The sequence below is a fragment of the Aquarana catesbeiana genome, linkage group LG04, assembly GCF_042186555.1.
Source record: "Aquarana catesbeiana isolate 2022-GZ linkage group LG04, ASM4218655v1, whole genome shotgun sequence".
In the NCBI taxonomy this organism is placed as follows: Eukaryota; Metazoa; Chordata; class Amphibia; order Anura; family Ranidae; genus Aquarana; species Aquarana catesbeiana.
The window spans coordinates 392,239,518-392,265,956 of record NC_133327.1 but is presented as its reverse complement, the minus strand read 5'-3'; the positions used below and the strand labels follow the sequence as shown (position 1 = coordinate 392,265,956).

The 26,439-nt window shown below is 40.1% G+C and overlaps 1 protein-coding gene across 2 annotated transcripts in view; it reads left to right on the top strand.

The window, feature by feature from the left end:
• The window catches only part of TBC1D32 (TBC1 domain family member 32), a 503,914-nt gene that overhangs the window by 49,789 nt on the left and 427,686 nt on the right, over nt 1–26,439 (top strand). For both annotated transcript variants that reach the window (XM_073627171.1, XM_073627170.1), the window contains exons 4-6: nt 13,495–13,672; nt 17,724–17,795; nt 22,238–22,363. In XM_073627171.1, the coding sequence (XP_073483272.1) occupies nt 13,495–13,672; nt 17,724–17,795; nt 22,238–22,363 (376 nt within the window). The remainder of the gene's footprint in view (nt 1–13,494; nt 13,673–17,723; nt 17,796–22,237; nt 22,364–26,439) is intronic.

Here is a 26,439-nt window from a genome sequence, read left to right as displayed (position 1 = left end):
CTGTACACTCACTACTTTACATTGTAGCAAAGTGTCATTTCTTCAGTGTTTTCACATAAAAATATATAATAAAATATTTACAAAAATGTGAAGGATGTACTCACTTTTGTGATTTTGTGAGTATATATATGTAATATATATATATATATATATATATATATATATATAAAGAATAAGACGGGACCAATGCTTCAATGCAAATCTTCTTAACTTAAATATTTCAAAAATCGATACAAAAAGTGCACGGGTGCAAGCCACTGTACAGTATCGAGCATCACTGCTCTTTATCTGGCGGTGTGTAATACACTGATCAAGATACATACATTATCCAAAAACTCAAGCTAAACTACACAGGTGTTACACCTAATTACCTTATTGCCTTAATTAATCACACAAAGAGCACCGAATTTTAACCCTCTTTCCATTCCATATGGGAATCACCAGTAAATGTATTGTCTGAGTTGCAGATGTACAATTACTATATACACCTAACATTATGTACATCTAATAAATATCAGCAATACGCGGTCCTATAAGAGTATTTCAAAAGGGTATTCATAAATATAATTTCCCAGTTTTCTCTGCGTAAATTTCATTCCACCGATCATAAGCTGACTGAATATTCCGAGTAACGAAATGTGTCCAAAGATCTGGAAAAATACAAACATGTACATATATGTATTAAATATACCCATGCATGTATTCCAAACATTTCTGTCTGTATACTTTACAGAAATAAATATAGGTTGTAATCTTTATTCATCCCCTTAGGGTGAAGGGACTGTAACCTATTAATCCACCACACTTTCCGTTTTTTAAGTTTTTTACGATTCTGTCACCCCCTCTTCTGTCATGAGAAACCTCTTCTAACACCATAAAGCGTAACTCTGACTCATTGTGTCCTTTCTCCAAGAAGTGTCTAGATACAGGTAAGCCGGGTTGAGAAAGTCTGATCGTACTGCGGTGCTGGGCTATTCTGTCTTTAATTTTCTAAATAGTTTCTCCAACATAAATGAGGTTACAAGGACATGTGAGGATGTATACCACATATGACGACTGACAGGTGTGGAAACCATTGATCATCATTTTCTCCCTACTAACAGGATGAATATAATGATCACCCTTTAGTAGAAGATTGCATTGAATGCACTTTAGACATGGAAAACATCCCCTTCTTTTCTTACCAAGAAATGTTAATTTGGTTTCCTGAGTGTTAATCCTAAAATCAGATCGCACCAATGACTCCCTTAATGTTTTGTTTCGTCAATAGGCTCTCATGGTGAATTGTTGAAACTCTTCTATTTGGGGATAGGAACGTTTCAAAAGAGGCCAATGTTTTTTCACAATGTTGAAGATTTTCTCACTATAACTGTGAAACTGGAATACAAAAGGTATCCTCGGTCTCACCTGTTTATGCTTCCTAGAAATCCCACTGTTATCTACTCGCTGAATGCTTTTAAATTCCTGCTGGATGAGTCTCTCTGGGTATCCTCGCTCTCTGAACCTCTGACACATTTCCCCTAGCCTGATATTTTTAATTGTATCATTACTTACAATATGTACAACCCTGAGTAGTTGGCTCATAATAATAGACTTAAAGACATGAGGTGGGTGATAGGAACCAACTTTTATTATTAAACATCTATCAGTTGGTTTAATATACAGATCGGTGTGAATCCGATCATGATCAAAATCAATCAATCAATCATGATAAAAGATATCCTTGTGTCCAAAAAAGGAACGGAATCACCACCGATGTGTATTTTAAACTGTATATCTGGAGAAAATCCGTTTAGTATCTCATCAAACATTCTCAAAGATTCAATGTTGCCCCGCCACACTGCAAAAATATCATCTATATAGCGCCACCAGGTGGCGCAATACCTCTGAAAAACTTCATTCACAAAAATATGTCTATGTTCAAAATCATTCATGAATGAACATGCATATGGTGGGGCAACATTTGAACCCATCGCAACTCCGTTCAGTTGTACAAAAAACTGTTCCTTAAACATAAAATAGTTGTTATGCAACACAACATGCAATAGTTTTTCAAAAAGCAAAATCTGAGCTTCAGAGTATTCTTGGCTATTTTTGATTAATTCAATCGCAGCTTTAAAGTGAAGGTCCACCCTGAAAAAAAAAATTGCACTAAAAAATACCTAAAAAAATGGAGGAAAAGAAAAAAAAAATGTTTTTACTTATGTGAAATGGCTGTTGCTAGGCAGCCTTCCTAATCTGCCTCTTCCTATGCCGTGGTGATCTTCAGTCTCCTCCTCGCGTTGTCTTCTGGTGAATGGGGCGTGGTGTGTTATGGGAACTGTGTGTGTGCCACAACACATCCCGTCCCATTCACAAAGCGCTGCGCGACTCGCGCATGCGCAGTAGAAAACGGGCAGTGAAGCCGTAAGGCTCCACTGCCTGGTTCCCTTAGTTAGGATGGTGGTCCCGGGACCCGAGAGCCGAGGGACGGATCGGCCTCGGGCGGCTGACATCACGGGCACCCAGGACAGGTAAGTACTTATTTAAAGTCAGCAGCTACAGTGTTTGTAGCTGCTGACTTTTACATTTATTTTTTTACGGCCGGAATCCCGCTTTAATGCCTGGTGTAGGATAGATGTATAGAGGCTCGTGACATCCCAAGTCACAAGAATCTCATCTTCTGGTAAGAAAAGAAAGGCATGTCTAAATTGCATTCAATGCAATCTTCTACTAAAGGGTGATCATTATATTCATCCTGTTAGTAGGGAGAAAATAATGATCAATGGTTTCCACACCTGTCAGTCGTCATATGTGGTATACATCCTCACATGTCCTTGTAACCTCATTTATGTTGGAGAAACTATTTAGAAAATTAAAGACAGAATAGCCCAGCACCGCAGTACGATCAGACATTCTCAACCCGGCTTACCTGTTTCTAGACACTTCTTGGAGAAAGGACACAATGAGTCAGAGTTACGCTTTATGGTGTTAGAAGAGGTTTCTCATGACAGAAGAGGGGGTGACAGAATCGTAAAAAACTTAAAAAACGGGAAGTGTGGTGGATTAATAGGTTACAGTCCCTTCACCCTAAGGGGATGAATAAAGATTACAACTTATATTTATTTCTGTAAAGTATACTGACAGAAATGTTTGGAATACATGCATGGGTATATTTAATACATATATGTACATGTTTGTATTTTTCCAGATCTTTAGACACATTTCATTACTCGGAATATTCAGTCAGCTTATGGGCGGTGGCATGAAATTTACACAGAGAAAACTGGGAAATTATATTTATGAATACCCTTTTGGAATACTCTTATAGGACCGCGTATTGCTGATATTTATTAGATTTACATAATGTTAGGTGTATATAGTAATTGTACATCTGCAATTCAGACAATACATTTACTGGTGATTCCCATATGGAATGGAAAGAGGGTTAAAATTGGGTGCTCTGTGTGCGATTAATTAAGGTAATTAGGTGTAACACCTGTGTAGTTTAGCTTGGGTTTTTGGATAATGTATGTATCTTGGTCAGTGTATTACACACAGCCAGATAAGCCTGATGAAGAGCAGTGATGCTCGATACTGTACAGTGGCTTGCACTCATGCACTTTTTGTATCGATTTTTGAAATATTTTTGAAGTAAAGAAGATTTGCATTGAAGCATTGGTCCCGTCTTTTTCTTCTAAATAATTACCCGTGGAGGATCGGGAGTCCACCCTGACCGTGCTTTGATATCACAGAATATAAGAGCAGAAGGTAACCCACCCATTGATTGTGTGTGTGTGTGTGTATGTGTATATATATATATATATATATATATATATATATATATATATATATATATATATATATATATATATATATATATATATATACCGTCACAATATATATATATTTTTTTTATTCAGCTGTCCGCAGGAAAACCCATTGACTGCTGATGATTCATCAGTTGTTAAGGTCTCTGCGGCTGGCTTCCCGGCCCCACCCCTTAACAACCAGCTTACACTGCACCCTGATTGGGCAAAGCTTTGCCTAATCAGGGCACAGAGTGCAGTGCATTGCAAGGTGTTTGGCGGGGAGAACACCTTGCAAATTCGGGTGTTTGGCAAACGGTCAAGCAGGCAAGTGAACGGTCGAACAGACAAATGTTCGACTCAAACTCATGCTCCGACCAAACCGTTCGCCCAACCCTATTAACAATCATAAATACAAACTATATAATGCAAACTAATACATTAAAGCAAGCACTAACTGTGTGTTTTAGTTTAATATGGTAAATATTGTTTTTGCATCTCTGGGTTCTTATGGTCAGAATAACTAAGGTGTTTGCATTAGTTCTAAAAAATATTACCCTGGGTTTGGAAATGGACATTTTACTAATATGATGATCTTTTGTACCTTCTTTTCCAGCCTATTTGAGAACAGAGTCAAAGAGCAAACAATCAGGCAATTAATGCAATAGTATTCTTCATCTTCCATGAAAGCTAATAACAGAGTGGAAATCCCATAACTGCATTATTGAGTATAGCATAAGAGAATATATGAGAGTTAACCAGAGTTCTCTGACAGCTGCTGATCTTTGACCACATTAATACAGCAGCCAGACATCATAAAGTCACTTTGATGAGAAGTGCTGTAACATCATGGACATCTAGATGACTCTGGCATTGAAACTTTATGGCCACATTTTCTGCAATGAAAAAACGCAAGAAAATAAAGCAGTTATTTTGTTGGCTGTAAGTTCAATGAAATCAATGGGTGAATAAACAGTTTTTTCAGGAAGATAATCACATAAAGATATAATATATATAAAACACAAAGCGCTGTGATGCTAAATAGCTGATAATTACACATAAAACCAAGTGAGGCTGCTATCAAAAGAGAGTGTTTTCAGAGTCACTTAAAAAGAATAAATAATGATATTTGAAGTGCTTCACAATGTGCATGAAAATGAATATATAAGAATAAATATAAATAGTCAAATCCAGCGGTGAGTAAAAACTCCTAAAAAATCCAGCAATCAAAATAGTGTAAAATTATAAAAAATTAGTGACACCAAATGTGTAAAAAAATTCACACAAAAAATCCACATAAAAATAAATATATAGGGATGTATTCAGAAGGTTCAATTATACAGGTGTAGAATCCTGATTGGTATAGAGCTTTTGATCACTAGCAAAGCTGTTTAAAAACAAATAGCTCCTTGAGGGTATAGGGACTGATGTGAATGTATAATATATATATGTAAAGCGCTGCGTAAATTGACGGCGCTATATAAGTACCTGAAATAAATAAAATAATAAAATAAATAATCAAGGTGCTCATTGACCTTCATAGTAACAATGTGCTTTTTGCTTCTATTCACAACCAATGTGAGAATCATAAACAGGCAGATAAGAGAAAAAACCAATCATTGTGCAATAGTTAGGATACCAAGGTACACAGGCAAACTTCAATCCACTCACGTGTGCCTTATAATGATAAGGCATATGCAGGTTTTACTATAGCAGTCAGCCGCCTTAGACAGGAGCAGATTCAGTGCAGTACACTGTGTGATACTGCTGATCTGCACAGAGCGTCTTTGGCTCCTCCCACGCGTTACATCACAGTCACGTGACTTTTTCAAGGATCCTTGAAAAAGTCACGTGACTGTGATGTAACGCGTGGGAGGAGCCAAGGACGCTCTGTGCAGATCAGCAGTATCACACAGTGTACTGCACTGAATCTGCTCCTGTCTAAGGCGGCTGACTGCTATAGTAAAACCTGCATATGCCTTATCATTATAAGGCACACGTGAGTGGATTGAAGTTTGCCTGTGTACCTTGGTATCCTAACTATTGCACAATGATTGTTTTTTTCTCTTATCTGCCTGTTTATGATTCTCACATTGGTTGTGAATAGAAGCAAAAAGCACATTGTTACTATGAAGGTCAATGAGCACCTTGATTAAGCAAGTGTTTTTAAACAGCTTTGCTAGTGATCAAAAGCTCTATACCAATCAGGATTCTACACCTGTATAATTGAACCTTCTGAATACATCCCTATATATTTATTTTTATGTGGATTTTTTGTGTGAATTTTTTTACACATTTGGTGTCACTAATTTTTTATAATTTTACACTATTTTGATTGCTGGATTTTTTAGGAATTTTTACTCACCGCTGGATTTATTTTACTATTTATATTTATTCTTATATATTCATTTTCATGCACATTGTGAAGCGCTTCAAATATCATTATTTACACATAAAGATATACATTTCAAGTGTTTAAGGACTTCTACAGTGAAATTTTTCAAGCCTGGGTAGTATTCACCAAAGTAGAAGAAAATCAGTAGCAAATTAATTTGTGCCAGGATTCTCGGAGGAACTAAAAGAGCTGAAGTGCTTCTCGTAGAATTGACTGTGCACCACAGTGACAGGTGAATACTAATTAAACTGCTTCTTGGTGGCCAAGAAATAGTGAGAACCAGGGGCTGCTACGACATTGTCTCCAGTTTCTTCATCTAGTGACATATATGTGTGCTGTCTGAAAATGACACCTCAATGATGTCCTGTATTAAGGGTTACTGAAATAAAAAATCTGTATTGGATTATTGGAAAGAGGTTATCTATGTGGATCTCTGCCGTGTGCATGATACCAAGATGAGTTCATGTGTGTTATGAATCAGGGGATTGAAGCTATTTGTGCAGTGTTGTATGACAGTTTTATTGAAACTGTTATAAACATTCAACTGAAATTGAAAAAAGATTTTTTTCTTGTGAAAACAAATGTTACTATTAAGGAGTAACTCCACTTTCGTTGCAGAAAAAACGATCCCCTCTTTGTGATCATCGTACACTGTAGGGATGTTAACAATCCTTGTTGCATTCCTACCTGTTTCTGCTCTGATGGAATAGCTTTTTTTTTTTTTTTTTTTTTTTTTAAACATGTTCTGTACAGACTGATCTCAATGGGAAGGTCTGATTCATTAATATTACCTGGTACACTTTTAATGTACTGTTCTGAAAAAAAATGCAGTTCCTGTATCCATTTAAAGGTTATTAAAGTGTTACTAAACCCAGGACCCTGCGTCCACTATATTTGGTCTCCCACAGTACACAGAACATGGAAATGCAATTGTTTTAGTAAATATAAACTACATTTTCTCAGTAGTTAGAGCAGTCTTGTGACTTCTATCAGTGTCTGGGTAAAGCTTGTAGGAGGTGTTTTTCATTTTCTCATGATTGTCCTATGAGGATGCAGGACCCCTGACACTCTGTCTGGACAGTGCTGATTGACCCTGTGCTGATCACATGCACTGTCCCAAGAAAAAAAAAAACTCTAGCAATACACGGCAAACTGAGCATTTGCAGCTTGACTCTTAGCCTCTGTACTATCTGAAGATGGTTTGGGGACTCTGGAAGAAGGGGAGGAACAGAGGAGACCGTGTCAAACAGCCTTTTTACACAGTGCAGAGGATTAACCCCTTAGGTTCCTCAGTGAGTATAACAAGCATGCTTTACTGTATCTACAGACTGATTTTACTGTTGAGGTTTTAGTAAAACTTTACCCATTAGGGAGTATCTCACCAATTTTTTTTGGAGGCATTTTGTATACCAACTGTCACCATATTGCATTTAATTTTACTGAAAATTAGTGGCTGCAGATTGAATTGGAAATGTTTGATAACATTAAAGTGGATGTAAACCTGATTCTTTAAATTTGAGCTGGACACATATACAGTATCTCACAAAAGTGCCCCACACATTTTTGTAAATATTTTATTATATCTTTTCATGTGACAACACTGAAGAAATGACACTTTTCTACAATGTAAAGTAGTGAGTGTACAGCTTGTATAACAGTGTAAATTTGCTGTCCCCTCAAAATAACTCAACACACAGCCATTAATGTCTAAACCGCTGGCAACAAAAGTGAGTACACCCCTAAGTGAAAATGTCCAAATTGGGCCCAAAGTGTCAATATGTTGTAGGCCACCATTATTTCCCAGCACTGCCTTAACCCTCTTGGGCATGGAGTTCACCAGAGCTTCACAGGTTGCCACTGGATTCCTCTTCCACTCCTCCATGACAACATCACAAGCTGGTGGATGTTAGAGACCTTGTACTCCTCCACCTTCCATTTGAGGATGCCCGACAGATGCTCAATGGGGTTTAGGTCTGGAGACATGCTTGGCCAGTCCATCACCTTTACCCTCCGCTTCTTAAGCAAGGCAGTGGTCATCCTTGAGGTGTGTTTGGGGTCTTTATCATGTTGGAATACTGCCCTGCGGCCCAGTCTCTGAAGGGAGGGGATCATGCTCTGCTTCAGTATGTCACAGTACATGTTGGCATTCATGGTTCCTTTAATGAACTGTATTATTATTATTATTATTATTATTATTATTATTATTATTATACAGGATTTATAATAGTGCCCAGTGCCCGCAGCGCTCATGTAGCCCCAGACCATGACACTCCCACCACCATGCTTGACTGTAGGCAAGACACACTTGTCTTTGTACTCCTGACCTGGCTGCCGCCGCACACGCTTGACACCATCTGAACCAAATAAGTTTATCTTGGTCTCATCAGACCACAGGACATGGTTCCAGTAATCCATGTCCTTAGTCTGCTTGTCTTCAATAAACTGTTTGCAGGCTTTCTTGTGCATCATCTTTAGAAGAGGCTTCCTTCTAGGAAGACAGCCATGCAGACCAATTTGATGCAGTGTGCGGTGTATGGTCTGAGCACTGATAGGCTGACCCCCCCACCCCTTCAACCTCTGCAGCAATGTTGGCAGTACTCATACATAAATTTCCCAAAGACAACCTCTGGATATGACGCTAAGGACGTGCACTCAACTTCTTTGGTTGACCATGGCAAGGCCTGTTCTGAGTTTAACCTGTCCTGTTAAACCACTGTATTGCCTTGGCCACTGTGCCACAGCTCAGTTTCAGGGTCTTGGCAATCTTCTCATAGCCTATGAGAAGACCATCTTCATGTAGAGCAACAATTCTTTTTTTCAGATCCTCAGAGAGTTCTTTGCCATGAGGTGCCATGTTGAACTTCCAGTGACTTCCAGTGAGAGAGTGAGAGCGATAACACCAAATTTAGCACACCTGCTCCCCATTCATACCAGAGACCTTGTAACACTAACGAGTCACATGACACCAGGGAGGGAAAATGGCTAATCGGGCCCAATTTGGATATTTGCACTTAAGGGTATATTCACTTTTGTTGCCAGCAGTTTAGACATTAATGGCTGTGTGTTGAGTTATTTTGAGGGGACAGCAAATTTACACTGTTATACAAGTTGTACACTCACTACTTTACATTGTAGCAAAGTGTAATTTCTTCAGTGTTGTCACATGAAAATATATGATAAAATATTTACAAAAATGTGAGGGGTGTACTCACTTTTGTGAGATACTGTATCTGCAGTGTTTTCTTATCTCTTCTTATTTCTTATCTCAAAGTACTAAGTCACGTGTCTTTATGCTGCTCCGTTCTTCTGTGATCAGTATGATAACTTCTGACAAGTTCTCTGACAACCACAAAACAAGCCTGAATTTGGGGTGGGTGCTATAAATAAATTAGCAGAGAGCTGATCTATTCACAGCACATTCCTTCCTTCCTCTGTCTTTGTGGAGTGGGGGGGGGGGGGGGTGCCTTTCCTCCAATCAGCTGTCACACAGTGACATGCCAAGACTACACTCCTACTGCTGAACAGGAAGAAAAAATCTCTAACAAGATGTTCACTTTCTAAAGAATATAGCAAGCTGAAGACAGCAGATATGCACGTAAAACTTATGTAGGGAGGTTTGTTTTATCTCTGTGTATCACCTGAGGCTGTTTACTTCACTGGGTAGGTATAGGAGAGGGTTTACATCCACTTTAAAGAGGAACTGCAGTCTGCTCACATAATTTGTAATAAAACATCTTTTCCATTCGGAAGCTTCCCTCCAACCACTTTGCATATCATTTTATATATACTGTGATTCTGTACTTACCAAATATGCTGCAGAAATCTCCCTCCACTGAGTCTTGCTGCATCCATTTTAACTGTGGGCAGCTGAAGCTGCTGCCTGTTCACACCCTGGATTTACACAGACACACACTTCCAGCTCTGCAGCTCTCATTGGCCCTCTTATAACTCATCCCCCCTCCCTTCCTGGCAAACTCTCAGGAGCATGAGAGAGCTGTGCACGATGTCATAAGCCTAGTCTAATGACCAGACAAACAGGAAGTGGGCTATATAAGGTATTTACTGGCAGAAAAAAAACGTTTTACTATCCAAAGTTAAATCAACAAGGGCAGAAGATTTATTGGATGGAAAGATGAAAAATGACTGAAGTTTTGCTTTAACTTGAATGTCTTGTTTACCAATTGTATGTGCTATATTATTTTTTTTTTTTTTATTTACTAACTATAAGTTACCCTTTAAGCACGCAGTTCTAAGACACCCCACATTCTACGTTTTAATATTTTATGAAGCCAGTTGTACAATGTTTTTTCAGTATGATGCTTTTACAAAAGAAAACTGTGCCAAAAACATTTAGCTAAAATTTAAAATAGACATTTTTTTGTGTATGAAAATGAATGCCAGGACCAGGTATGGCCTTTCTAAATATCTGGCAGACTATGCCAAGGGCCTTTGCTATAAAGTTTTTATGTTACACAAATTCTACTTTTTATATGTTTGAGGTAAAAGAGACTTGCAACAGTTCCAATATCAATGAAATGTTATACAACACTGTTCATGGCTGTGCTGTTTTGTGGAAGCCAAATCCTGTAGTAAAGAAACAATTTCACTGTGTAGTCCTGAAATTAGTTTCCCTCATGTGCCGTTACAGGTGTAGGAGGTCACTTAAAAACTTTTATTGAGGGAGATAAGGAGTCTGCCATTGCTGACCTGGAAACCCCAGCTGCCTGGCTAGCCACATTATACAATGGTGTTAATAGTTTCCTGAACAAGGGAGCAGATCAGCAACATTAGAGTGAAGTCAGTGCTTGCTTCTTGATTGGTGACTGAAGTACTGAAGCCTTTGGATTAGCATGACCGATGAACAACTAATATGCTGTGAAGACTGTATACTTCCTTAGTAAGGGTTTCACTTACCCCACAACATACATATGGTCCTGTGTCGACAGCAGTGGCGGCCGGTGTTAATTTTTTTTTTTTTTTGCGCAGGTGACAGACGACAGGGCATCACAGGCAGTGGGCATCACGGGCGGATTCCCCTTCTCTTCCCGGGCATGACGGTGGCTTCTGTCTACTCACTCCGTCTTGGCGGCCAATCAGAATGCTTCTCCTTTCGGCCAACCTGATTGGCCGGGAGGAGAATCGGTGCGAAACTAGTAAATATTCATGCGCTATCGAGCCCACCATTTTTTTTAAGCCTATTAGAGCCTCTGGCTGTAATCACGTGCTTCAAAACCCCCCCATTGGAATTCATGCATCCGGCGTCCTGCATGGGGGCCGGATGCATGGATGGGGGGGGTGGTGTCAGTGCTCCCTTAAAGGAAGGGCCACTCCTGGTCGGCAGGCTTTTGTTCACTTTAAACTGGATTTACATTTACACATAAGTCTATGGAAGTCCAAAATCTGCTTGAAGCTGCGGTTCAAGAAGGAGGTCAACTGCAGGTCAAATGATCAGTTAATAAATTCTGAATGATCTAACAACAATCTCAAACTGATGCCATTGACACAATAGGGTTGATTTACTAAAACTGGAGAGTGAAAAATCTGGTTCAGCTGTGCATTGTAGCCAGACAGCTTCTAACTTCATCTTGTTCAATTAAGCTTTGACAAAAAAACCCGGAAGCTGATTACCTGAAGCCAAAAAATAAAAATAAAATAAATAAATCTTGTTCCCTTAAAGCATGAACAACAGCACAGTGCTTTTGCAGTGTCATTTGGCCCATATAGCCTTAAAAACCTGTCTGATCCTGCCTGGCTATGCCCTCCGCCTTGATAACTGACCACGGTTTATCATGGCTGCTGAGCCCTGACACCGTGGTCTGTTTACATGCCTCTGTCATCCACAGCCCTACTCTGTCCTTGTCTGTCCTCCACTCCCCCCCTCCCTGCCTGTCTGCTCGTGTCAGTGCCCGCCCTCTCCTCCTGCTGCTCTCATATTTATATTATGTTTATACCATCCTATCTGTTATATAATGCTATGTGTCCCAGTGCCTGTGTTGTATAAAAATGATGCCGATTTCTACCCTGTCTCAGAGTGTCTCCCGGCGCTCACGTGACTCCTCGGCTCTCTGCTCCTCTCCTCCCCTCCTCCTGACTGACGTCATGGGGAGTTCTCGGCCCCTCCCGCTAAAGCTGTCAGCCAGGGAGAGGAGAGCTCTGAGAAGTCATATGAGCGCCGGGAGAAGCTCTGAGATAGGGTAGAAATTAGCATAGGCACTGGAACACATAGCCTTATAAAACAGATGGAATGATACAAATATAATATAGTGGCTTAACCACTTTAAACCCATTTACCTTCTGATAAATGGCAGGTACATGCCAGTTCCTTTGTGTTCCCATTATTCATAATTTTCCATTACAAGATCTTTATGACCACATAACCAACTGTATGCCTTCATCTTACATTCAGTTTAAAACTGTTCTCCACTCTGTAACAAAAAGTTAAGTCAGCAGCTGCAAATACTGCAGCTGCTGACTTTATATAGGACACTTACCTGTCCATAAATCCAGCGCCGTCCTCACCGAGGCTAGTCCTTCACTAGCCTTTGGGTTCCCGGCAACGACATCTTAAGTGTGGGCACCTAGCTGTGACAGCTTGCATGCCGGCTGCCCACTACGCATGCATGAGGCACGCTGCACTTTGTGAATGGTCCCACAGTCTTCTGGGACCTGTGACATGTCCCAGAAGACTGCAGGTAGGGAGGGGGAAAGGAAAGCTGCTCTGTCAAAACTAGGTACCTGCTCCTCAACCCCCCCCCCCCTCAAGAATCACATTCCAAATTAGGTAGAGGGGGAGGTGGACTTAAAGTGGAACTTCACCTTTAACATCCCTTACACTCTATTACAAATCACAAGGCTCTTTTGACCATCAAAATTGGGAATGGTCCTGGCAAAATTAATAAATATTATGTCACAGAAACCTGTTAGGATGACACTGTTTCACCTTTTTCGGCTTAAGAAGTGAAAAAATAAGATATATGTCCAAAGTAATACAATTCTTAGTTTGTTATTTGTCTAGCTGGGTATTGACCTGTACTATGTACAGTACCTTAGGTTTGTATCAATGTCCCTATAGACTTCATTAAAACTGACTGGGATAAAAATGAGGTCTCATGCGTATGTGTTGTGAGAATCTCTTCTCTGCAGCAAAGTACAGTGATACAGAATATCATTTATGATGGAACTCTATAGTGGGTATAGTTGAGTAGGAAAAATAAAGAAATCTATTGATGTTAGAGTCCCAATAAAATACAATATTATTGCAATTTAACTTTGAATCACAAGTATGCAATACGATATTGATTTTTTTTTCAGATACACAGAGATGATGCTTTCACTTAAGAATGTTATGATGGCAGTTGTAGAGACATTGGTCAATAAATTTGAAGAGGACCAAGCCAAAAACCGAGAAATGCAGAAAAGGGCACTACATGAACAGTCCAGCTGTAGATACACTGATAATTGTTCTGACAGTGATTCATCTTTCAATCAGGTATGTGTGTGTTACATTGCAAAAAAAGGAAAGAAAATGGTCTGGTGCTACCCATAACAAACCTTAATCCCTAAAATGCACTAAAAAAACTAAATTTTGCCCGTGGGACTTTGAATGAGGAGAGCATGTGAGGCCAAAAATGGTAAATATAACATGTAATCATATTGTCACAATTTATTGTAGATGTACACCACCATCATATATTGCATACATAGACATAATTGCCAACCGACTTGAGAACAGCATAACAGTAGTAGAAATCATTCACATGTTAGTAAATCTTGATATAGAATAATATACAAGCATCTTTGACCCTTAACTCAATGCGTTTCACATACCCCAATGTCCATCCTCATGTATGGCACTGAAATATATTTTATTTTATTATTATATTTATATATTATGTTTATATCATTTATATGTATTTATATTTCAGTGCCATACATGGGGATGGACATTAAGGTGCATGAAGGGACATATCATGGTCTTCCAAATCATGAATGTCCTCCGTTTGTTCCCCTGTCGGTTTTGGCCGGCTTCACTCCTTCAGCTCCTGTGTCAGACAAATTTTGCTGCCGCCTCCTGTGAGATCACTCCTCTTGGGATTTTGGTTCCTCCAGCTTGTGAATATGGGACCTTTTTACTAAGGACTCTAAATATACAAAATTCACTCAAAAATATTTACCATCATGATATATTTTTAATTTATATTTTTATTTTATAGATCCAATGCATATATACCCACTCCTGTAGAAGTGAGCCTTGCTCGCGAAACGAGTCACAGATGCTTGTATATGAATCACAGATGCTTGTATATTGTTTTATTTCAACCTATGCTAACATGTGAATGATTTCTACTACTGTTGTTATGCTGTTCTCAAGTTGGTTGGCAATTTATGTCTATGTATCCAATATATGATGATGGTGTACGTCTACAATACATTTTGACAATATGATTTCTCTTTATATTTACCATTATTGGCCTCACGTGCTCTCCTCATTCAAAATCCCAGGGGCAAAATTTTGTTTTTTTATGTTACATTGCAACCTGCGTTGCAATATACTGTAGTTTCAAATAGCCATTTAAGGGAGCATATTTTTTTTTTATTAATTTATTTTAGGGCCACAGATATAATTAAAAAAAAAAAACAAAAACAGTCCTGTAAATGATATACAGGTATATTGCATATGAATATAATTTCTTAATTGTGCAGTACAGGCTTCTTACATCTTGATCATTGGTTATACAGTATGCCGCCACCCTTAGATGAGGACATTGACAAACAAAGTAGTTAGGACAGCCAATGTAACCTCTCTTGCTTCAAGCAATCCTCAGTTTTTTTGCTGGTGTCCTTGGTTGATGGGATGATCCCTTTCTATTGATTCTGATTAGACCCACTAGCTTCGAGTGCATCTGACAAGGGTTCAGTCAAACAACGCCACAGCCGTGGCTTACATCAGTCATCAGGGTGGCATCAGAAGCCATGACCCCCTCCAGAATTGGATAATTCTCACTTGAGCTGAAAGAGGTCTTTCAGCCTTGTCCACCTTTTACTTTTAGGAATAGATAGTTGGCATTTGGACTTTCTCAGTCATCAGTGCCTGGATGAGTGGGAATAATCTCTTCACCCCAAAGTGTTCTTGGACAAACGTCACTGCTGGGGGATGCCAGACATACCTTTATTGGCGTCCCCCAGGGATCCAAAGACCTTTGCTGTGAACACACTATTGACACATTGGGATCTGTTCCGGCTAAGATACTCCTTCCCTCTGCTACAAATTCTTCCTTGCCTGCTTCTCACAGTTGAGATAGAGAGCATTCATATAATCTTGGTGGCAGCAAATTGACCCAGAAGGACTTAATGCGCAGACTCTCTGTTAGCACTTGCAGATCAATCAGATTTGCTGTCTCCGGGATCAGCCTGCTATCCTGCTTCATCATCACTGGCTTTGATGACTTGGTTGTTAAAACTCAAGTCCCGAGATATCAGGTTTACTCTGACTCTGTTATTCCTACGCTGTTTAAAGCTAGGAAATCAACCTCTTGCAAAGTCTATTACTGCCCTTGAGAAGGCTTACTTAACGAAATTTCACCCTAGAGAATACTCTGTGGGATGCATCCTGTCCTAACTCCAATCTAGGCTGGAGCAACATTTGGCCTTGAGCAAACTGAAGGGCCAAATTCTCTTTCTGAATCTGCTGGCCACTCATTTCCTGATAAAAAACCTTTGTTCAGGGGTTGGCTTACATCATTCCTCCTGTTCATTTACCAGTCTTACCTGGAGATTTTAATTTGGCTTTACGGAACGTTGCTTTGAGCTTGTTTGGGATATTTCCTTGGCTGACGTTACTCGTAAGGTAGTTTTTCTTATGGATATCGCATCAGCAAGACAGGTCCCAGAATTGGCGGCCTTATGTACAAAATCCCTTCCTTGTTCTTCATAAAAACAAGGTGGTTTTGAAGTACCGGGCCATTTCTCCCTATAGTGGTTTTCCTTCTTCAACCTTAATCAGTAAATCTTCTTATTCCTGTTTGTGCTGCTCCAAAGCACCCAAAAAAGGTCTTTCCACATTGTTTAGATGTAGTATGTGCAGTGGGAGCTTATCTCTCATCCACTGCATCCTTCTGAACCTAAGGTTCTCTGGTTGTCCTGCCTGCGGGCTCTTGCCTGCAGCAGCCGTCCTGCATTTCATTTCATCATCTCAAAGTAGCCTAGGCAAATTTTCTCCATGCTCCAGAGAACTCTGGAGCATGAAAGTGTATAACGTTTATCCATGTGAAACAGTCTGGCTATTAGTGTTTTGGAATACCACTAACTATGCAATCCACCACTTATTGGAATATCTTGCCATCATACATATAGATGGCCACTATGTTTGGGTCCTTTGCTACCTTTTCTTCATTTTGGGCTGTAGTCTCTGTGGCATCTCTCTTCCATTCCTGGATAATATACAGCATCACTTTGTTAATATACCATTTTTTTATAATGTCACCCTGAGGTCCCCTTGAAGAAGCAATCTATCACGAAAAGCACCGGAACCTTTCCTTACATCCTACAGATGCAGAGCCTTACAATACTGAATATAGATGTATTTTTCACTTTTTTTTTTTTTTGCAAATTGTATTAGTATGACTTGTAGACATCTGGTTCTGGCCTGATAGAGGTGAAATATAAAGTGTGAGATCCATGCTCTATCTAGAGTAATTTTAGATATACCTTTGGTTCTTCAAGATAATTATAATATTATGTACACAATAAAATGTAATTTTCATTCAAACCTTTGGTTCTTCAAGATAATTTTAATATTATGTACACAATAAAATGTAATTTTCATTCAAAACTCTGCAGTTGTGATTCTGTTTCTGAAACTGTAGCATCATTAAAAGTCCCATCCTTTTCTTCTTTTTGTGTTTTATATTATTATTTGGGGATGTGATGCAGTTTATACCAAACTACATCCTCGTGAGATTACATTGTATAATTGTTTTCCACTTTCAGTCCTCTAGCACCTCCCACACCTGTGGTTATAGCAGGCCAGTAATACTGTCCCACACATTTTTGATAAACCTAAAGGAAATTTACAATCAGAGTGTAACATGTATGGTCAGTTTCTGTTCTTGAAGTAACTTGCAGCCTTCTGCAGCAGTCATGACACAGCTATGTTAAGAGAGTGGGGCATAGTGGGTAGGGGACGGCTTTGTGTACATGGGACTTCAGTGCATTTCTGACATTTTAATGTTTGTGGAGTGTGGCTTTACTATTGCAGCCAGGGACTGATGTGGAACAGTGCTCACATTAATAAGTAAGCGCTATAAGACTCGTCATTCCTGTGTCTGTAGCTGCAGCAGTCTTGTGTATTGAGAGCCTAAGTTGGAAGTCCCTTCAATTTTTTACATAAGGGTGGAGTTGTTGGAGGACCCAAGGACTGAATGAAGAAATTCTGTACTACTTTGTATATTACCTTAAAAATAACACTTGGCAAAATGTCAAGGTATTTAGCATCTGATTGTTTTATTTTTATTTACTTATGTATTTATTTATTGTTGCAGAGTTACACATTTATGAACCAGGAACAACTGCAGCTTATTGCTGAACAGTTAGATCCAAGTCAGCCAGAGGAGGTATGTACAATTTAATGACTTGCTGTTTAAAGATGGTGTCACATGGCCCCTGCCATTATTCAAGAAGTGTTTTTAGGCCAGTGGTTCTCCACGCCTGTCCTCAGAACCCACTAACAGGCCAGATTTTAAGTATTACCTTGGGGAGATGCAGAGTAGAATACTGCAATCACTGAGCAGCAAATGATGTCACCTGTGATATATTTCAGTTATCTTGCAAACTTGGCCTATTAGTGGGTCCTGAGGACAGGAGTTGAGAACCACTGTTTTAGGCAGCGACGTTGATTAGCTGGTTCTGTGTTATCAGCTTCAAAGAGCCAGCAAACCTCTTATGTGAGATTTTTAAATGGCCTGTTGATAACATGTTATTATAATTATGTAGACATGTAGGATTTTTTAAATAAAGCTATAATTGTAGAGGGGCAATACTCTGCTGCACACAAATGAGTAACTTTGATCCAAGCTGGATGATAAACTGCAGTAAACCTTTCTTCAGACCTTTCCAAAATGAAACGACTGTAACACAAAATAGATTGCCTTTAACTGCAGTAAAAACTACTTTGTATACATTTTTTATCAACGTATGTAAATATTGCTGTTCTTTGTCTATTTGTCAACTTTGGTGCTTTGGATTAATTTAGACAGTCCGACATGTGTTGTTATTTAATTGTTTTACATATTAAGTAATCTACCTGGTGTTTCTAAATGTAGTTATATGTCATAGGAGCATCACCTAACAACCGCAAATAGTATACTAAAGATACAGTATATGGTATAGTGCTTATAGAAGAAAATTTCTCGTTTCAGTAAATTTTGAGGTTGATAGTGTAGATCAGTGGTGGTCAACTGGAAAATTACCTCTAGACAGCCACATAGCAGCAGCGAATTTTCGCCAAAAAATTTTGGTCATGCTGCATTTTTTTGCATCATATCACAATGCACACTGAAGTTGGAGTACAATTACCCCCAACATTGGTGTCTGAGGATGCAATAATAAACCCCCAACATAGACATCAGTGGATGTAATAATAACCCCCAGCATTGGTATCAGTAGACGCAATAATAACCTCTAGCATTAGTATCAGTGGACACCCAGTATTGGTGTCGGTAAACACAATAATAGCCCCCAGCACTGGTGTCAGTGGATGCAGTAATAGCCCCCAGCACTGGTGTTAGTGGATGCAGTAATAGCCCCCAGCACTGGTGTTAGTGGATGCAGTAATAGCCCCCAGCACTGGTGTTAGTGGATGCAGTAATAGCCCCCAGCACTGGTGTTAGTGGATGCAGTAATAGCCCCCAGCACTGGTGTTAGTGGATGCAGTAATAGCCCCTAGCACTGGTGTTAGTGGATGCAGTAATAGCCCCCAGCACTGGTGTTAGTGGATGCAGTAATAGCCCCCAGCACTGGTGTTAGTGGACGCAGTAATAGCCCCCAGCACTGGTGTTAGTGGATGCAGTAATAGCCCCCAGCACTGGTGTTAGTGGATGCAGTAATAGCCCCCAGCACTGGTGTTAGTGGATGCAGTAATAGCCCCCAGCACTGGTGTTAGTGGACACAGTAATAACCCCTAGCACTGATGTAAGTGAATGCAGTAATGAGAGCTCAGCATTAGTGTTATCAGATGCAATAATAGCCTCCAACACCGGTGTCAGTGAATATAGGAATATCCCCCAACACTGGTGTTAGTGGATGCAATAATATCCCCCAGCATTGGTGTCATTGAATGTAATAATAAACCTGAATATTGGTGTCTGTAAATGCAACAATAGCCCCAATATTGGTATTAGCAGATGCAGTAAAAGCCACTGGTGTCAGTGGTCTCAATAATAGCCCCTAGCACTGAAGTCAGTGAATGCAATAATACCCCCCCAACACTAGTATCAGTACTATTACCTTTGGTGGTCACTGGTATTCATGGGCAGTGACAGTGAAATTTAAACAAACACACACACATTAGTGGACAGTGGCAGTGAAAGTTATTAACTTAAACCCCCCTGCCTTGGTAGTTATGGCAGTTAATATTAACCCCCACCTACATTCATAGACAATGGACGTGAGAGTTAATCCCCACCTGCATTGCTGGTTAAATTAAATTAGTACTATTACCTTTGGTGGTCACTGGTAGTGAAATGTAACCCCCCCCCCCCCCCCATTGATGGGCAATGGTAGTGGAATTTAACCCCTTTTGCATAAGTAGTCAGTGGCAGTGAAAGTTAATAACCCAAACGCCCCTTCATTGGTGGTTATGGCAGTTAAATGTAACCCCCACCTACATTGATAAGTAGACGTGAGAGTTAATCCCCCCCCTCCACCTGCATTGCTGGTCAAGGCAGTGCAAGCTAGCCCCCCCGCTCCCGGGCATTGGTGGGCATGGCAATGAGAGTTAACCTCCCATATTCCCTTCCATTGTTGGTTACTTATCTGTCGCACACTGCTGCGCTGCTCCCTCTCCCAAGGCTGGGACTTTACTTGTACTTTGGATGGAGATAACTGTCCCCACAATACAGTCTGTTAGTCAGTGCTGGTGCTGAAACACAAAGAGTTCTGGAGCCCGACACCTTTCTGCCACTCTGCTTTGTATATTGTACCCCACAACTCACTGGCTGCATGCGGAGGGCCAGTGAGACGCATGTTCAGCACCGGGGATGGTAAATCCTGAATTCATCTCTAGGTACCAGTGTGATTTTTCTTTTACTTTATTACATGGCACTTGTGAAATAAGAAGAGCCTGATTTAGATGTTTGGGATAACAAAGATTCCTTGACAAATAAAGTCTGTTGCTTCCTCACTGTCCTGTTAAGAGGTTATTGGGAGCTAGAAGAGGTAAATCTTATCTCATGTTGACTTTACAAGGTACCATCATAGGACACATTCATCTGGGTGATGAGTCCTCGGCAGATTGATTCAGCTCACTGTCCATCATTTCCACATGGATTAATGCATGTGCGATATGTTTTATTCATCTCAATGATATTTTAGTCTCACACACTTAAGTAATCACTCTTGAAATCACTGAAAGTCCAAAGATTGACAGCAATATCTCTGTGTAATTGTAAATGACAGGTAAAACACTATCATGCTCTTTCTGTAAATAACCATTTTTTCCTGATAGATAATAAAGAAGCCTGTCAAACATGTGCTGCTGTATAAATGCAGAGGTGGTTCATCACTCAATGACTCCATAGCACCTTTGGCACTTGGAACTATATGTCTCTTAAATGGATGTTTAGATCTTCAAATTCCCAACCCACTATTATTTTCCAACTTTGACAGCTGACATTGGTTCTCAATGGGCCTCAATTAATCTTTTTGTTCAACAAAGGTATCTTTGTCAGCAAATCAGGACAAGTCTTCATACTAGTAATCAAATAGCAATAGAACTCTGTACATTTCTGTGATAATCATAGGTTCCTGAGAAGCCCAACATGTTTCATCCTAGGAATCCATATAATGGCAAACACATAATGTAAGACAGCTGTATTTGGAGTCCACCAATGTGCAAACCTGCGCACTGTGTCCTGTAGAAACGTCCACTTTAATAAGCTTCACATTAAATTTCAAAGTAAGATAGAAGTCAGGTACATTGGGAGGAATTTATCAAAGCTGGAGCACCCAAAATCTGGAGCAACTGTGCATGGCAACCAATCAGCTCCAATCACTCATTGCCAAAGCTCAACTTGAAAAAAGTTGAAGCTAGAAGCGTATTGTTTACTGTGCGCTTCTGCTTCAGATTCTGGCTGCTCCAGTTTTAATATACACTATATTACCAAAAGTATTGTGACGTTTTGCAGCTCTAACAGCTTCAACTCTTCTGGGAAGGCTGTCCACAAGATTTAGGAGTGTGTCTATGGGAATGTTTGACCATTCTTCCAGAATTGCATTTGTGAGGTCAGGCACTGATGTTGGACGAGAAGGCCTGGCTCGCAGTCTCCGCTCTAATTCATCCCAAAGGTGTTCTATTGGGTTGAGGTCTGAACTCTGTGCAGGCTGGTCAAGTTCCTCCACCCCAAACTCTGTTCCTGCTCCCCCCCCAAAGAAAAGTGTCAAATGTAGAAGAGGAGGCCGGAAGGAGGGAATAAAGTGGGTGGAACTGCATTAAAGTAAAAAAAAAAAAAAAACATTTCTATAGCTCTTCTTCCCACCTTCCCTCAAACACTTACAGTACCTGACACCACTCACGATCCAGAGCTCTCCCCACCGGAAGCCCTGCGCTCCTCCTCTTTTCTTGCATTGATGGGCTTCACTGAGGGCAGCGGGAGCCATTGACTCTTGGCTGGCTCTGGAGATTGCCGGTACGAGTGCCTACACAGCACAAAGCTTGCTGTCGGGGCACTCAGAGAAGAGGAGTGGACAGTGTCAGTGGGGAACTGCAAAAAAAAAGAAAAGGTGAATTTAATACCACTTTAAGGAGGTTCACTGATCAGAATGTTTTCTATCTTTAAAGGTGCGGAAAGAAGCCATGCAAACCTTATGCTCTGCTCCTCCTTCTGATGTTCTGAACTGTGAATCCTGGAGTGTCCTGCATAAAAACCTCACTTTATCACTGGCGGATCCTGACTCCACATTTACTGTAAAAGCAACTATTTTATATTTTTTCTTTCCAAAGAAGTATTCCCCTTGTCATTATAACTCTATATTTTAAACACAATTTATTAAAACATAATTAGGCTCCATGTTTTTCTATTATCAACTTTTGTACTTCATTTGAACATAGGAGGGTATATGCTTTTTATGTTTAAGTCATATTTTTTTTAAACCACATAGAGTATTATATACTGTTGTTCTTAAAGAGTTCATTAGCACTGAGCATGTAGTGACTAGTATGCCATGATGGATCCCAGACCCATGAGGAGATTTAATACAACTGGAGCACTCAAAATCTGGTGCAGCTGTGTATGGTAGCCAATCAACTTCTAACTTCAGCTTGTTCAATTAAGCTTTGACAACACAACCTGGAAGTTGATTGGCTACCATACACAGCTGCACCAGATATTGCACTCTCCAATTTTAGTAAATAACCCCCTCAGTGTAAGACCGTTATATGTGTGCAGTGGTACTCTACAGCCAAAGAATTCGGAAGCTTTTGTTGTATACAGCTGTGTCCTCATTATGGTTTGTCTTAGGCAAAAATGTTCAGTGAAATCAATGGCATGTAGTAACTTTTTGAATTTCAGATATGCTAAATCATTATTTTGTATTTTAAGCTACTATTTTATTGGGATGATATGCTAATGTTGATGTAATAATAATGTTTTTATATGGCCATGAAATGACTTGCTCCTGTGGGATTTAAATATCTTTAAGCATTTGTCAGGTGTCTGATAACCAGCATTCCCTGTAAGCCATGAAAGATAATATACAAGTTACATAGATAAACAGCTTTCTGCTAATCACAATTTTCCATCAGAGGGAGGAAGTTTAGTAGATACAAATTTTACATATTCACTGTGTGATAGGGGCACCCGAAAAGATATCTGAATGATCTGCAAACGCTCAGGAAATAATTTGCTGAATGTCTACAGAGCTTTACAGGGGATAAACAAGCATTTGATAGAACATGAATGTCAAGGAGAACCCAGTCTTTAAAGTTGATAGAAACTTCTAGGAACAAAGAAGGTTGAGAAACCTGTTACAATCACTGTAAATGTGAGCTCAGCTGAGCAGATTCTACAAGAATATGGCAGCACTTAGACCTTTGTACGGAATAGGGATGAGCTCAGGCATGTATGGATCCTAGTCCAAACCCAACGGAGCTATCTCACCAGGAAGCTGTCACTGTGCACCACCAATCATAAGTGCTCAAGGCATTTTCCGCTCTGAATTCACACGTATACAAAGAGTAGATACACATGCAGCTGCAGGGCAGGGAATGCCTCAGACACTTATGATTGGTGGTGCACAGTGACAGGTTCCTGGTGAGATAACTCAGTTGGGTTTGGACTAGGATCCATACATGCCTGAGCTCATCCCTATTCCATACAAAGGTCTAAGTGCTGCCATATTCTTGTAGAATCTGCTCAGCTAGGGTCAGATCGTGCCTAATCTCATCCCAGGTACTGAGTGTTGAAGGATTGTGGGTTGGCATTTGACCAGCCTCCAAAATATTGGGTAGCCTAGCTTCTAGATTATTTGAATGTTCCACCCAAAAATAAAATTTACATAAAAAAGTAAAATAGAAGGCAGGAATATTATTTTTGTTTGATTCATGTACTTAAAGGCTTAATTCACCTTGCCCAGAAAAAAAAGTCAAGGGGCCCCAGTAGATGTTAAAAACCTGTGTAGCTTTGTAAAAAAAATATTCATTTTATTGTTTTACCTGTAGGACATTTGTGTCCCCTCAAAAGCCTGACTAAAAAAAACTCCTAGTTAGCAACCCCCACAGCCTGCCTTGTTGCTAGGACATGAAAACTGTTGGTTTTCACTCCTGAAATACTGGAAGTAAGCATCCAAAGCATTTCACGTCCTAGCAAATACTGGGGCCTCTTGACTGTATAAGCTATTTTCTGGAAAAGGAGAACTTGGCCTTTAAAGATCATCATGCGTAGATAGATACATAGATGTGCATATGTAAGTTAAAGTGATGTTAAAGGCTTGTTGTTTTTTTTTTTTTTTTTTTTTTAAATAACAAACATGTTATACTTCCCTGCTGTAATAATTTTGCAGAGAGCATCCTTGATCTTCCTCTTCTCGGGTCCCCGGGTCCCCCGTCAGCTCTCCTGGCTCCTCCCTCCTGCCAAATACCCCCCACAGCAAGCAGCTTGCTATGGGGGCACCTGAGCAGCTCGCTCCCAAGTTTATGCTAGGTGTGTCCATTCACACATGGAGCATGGCCCCGCTCCCACTTTTTCCTCCTTGGCTCACTGGCTGTGATTGACAGTAGCAGGAACCAATGGCTACCGCTGCTGTCTCAGTCAATTGAGGAGAGACCCAGACTCTCGTGCACATCGCTGTATCGGGATGGGGCTCAGGTAAGTTTTAGAGGGGTTGGGGGCGCGGCTGAACATAAGGTTTTTTTACCTTCACCTACAGTGCATAAAGATAAAAACCCTTGAGCCTTTATAACTACTTTAAGACCTGAAAAATACTTTGTATAAAAGTTATTTTGTGCTTAGTGTAAAACTATGTGTTCAGAGCAGCACCCACTAATCATCCCAATACCAGATGTCAAAACAATCTATATACACTTATAAAAAGTACGCATCAACACAAATCACATAGATTTCAACAACAATACATATGATAAAAGTGAAGACTATAGTCAGAGTCCAGTGATGTAAATTTCTTTAGTGTGCATTTACTTATGAGAAACAACAAATGTCCCAATGAAATAGAATATGGCACCATCCAGCCCCCCCCCCCCCCCCCCCCCGGGTGAGGTGAATAAATCTTGAAGGGACGACCAAACACCTTGTGCCCTTCACAAGTAAAACACAAGTAAAAATGGCCTTTTACCAGATGGTATTGATCCTTTTAAAAGAGATTAAGCATGCATGTAGATAAGCCTCTAGACATCTGCTAGTATTCACAGCAAACTACCCACTTGTAAACTCCAGTGACTCCAAAGGTCAGCATACCATGCCAGACCTCTGTTCCTCGGTTATGTTCCTATGGAACCCAATCCCACTTCATAACTGCTTTATCTTTTAAGAAGTTGCTGTTTTTTTCACCTTTCTCGCACTGATTTCTCAATGGAAGGGTCTGCACTCAGAAAGCGAATGTAGCTATGAAGCTTTCTGTCCATATTCCTGAAAACTGGGGATCTTTTATTTGTAAATCCATATTTTTATCTTTTCTGTAATTTAAAAAAATGAAATGCATCTCTTACTGCGCAAAATTATTTGTGTACACAGTATAGTCGTGGCATTAGTAACTGTTTGAAAAAAGGAGTTGATGAATGGTAGATTAATATTTGAAAACAAGATCTGCCTGTCTGTGAAAGGTCTGTTACCTATTTCCCTGATATTTTGCAGTAATTCAAGCACTGTAAAGCTAGGCATTCACTATGCAAATGTAGCGCCTATCCCGAATTTCCAGGAGTCTGATGGTGACAACCGGGGGTAGGGATGGCTTACATACATTCTCAGAGTGCAGGTTTGTGGGCATGGTGGGTGATGAACAAGAAAGAAATTGGGTGCCAGTCACTTTTATGCTTTAAACAAGAGAGAAGTTTATTTTTCAAACTGGAAAAATGTGGGAGAGAGGGGATTAGGGCACAGGACACCCTTAGTATCGATCAGCAGAACAGGCAGATTGGCAGACTCCTTAGACAAAAATAGGTGAGATAAGGTAGACAGCAAATACAGGAGAAAGAACCTTTAAGCCAAACCAGCATATCTTTACTTTGTAGGACAGGCTGTCTCCTCTAGTAACTGAACTTTACTCACAGCTTCATACACTCAAATTCCCTTAGATAAGTTCTCCCTGAAGTCCTCGCAGCCACTTCATAGCCTCCAGCCCATGCTCCCTTAGAACTACATCCCTCTAGAATTAACTCCGGATCTTTGGCAGGCTTTCCTCTGCATAAACTTGAACACCCAGATAGGCCTCGGACAGGCCTAGCAGCCGGCAGCCACCTGGATAGGCCTCAGGCTTCAGGTCTAGCAGCCAGGAACTGTATACACATCCACCCAAGCCGAAGCCCAGGAC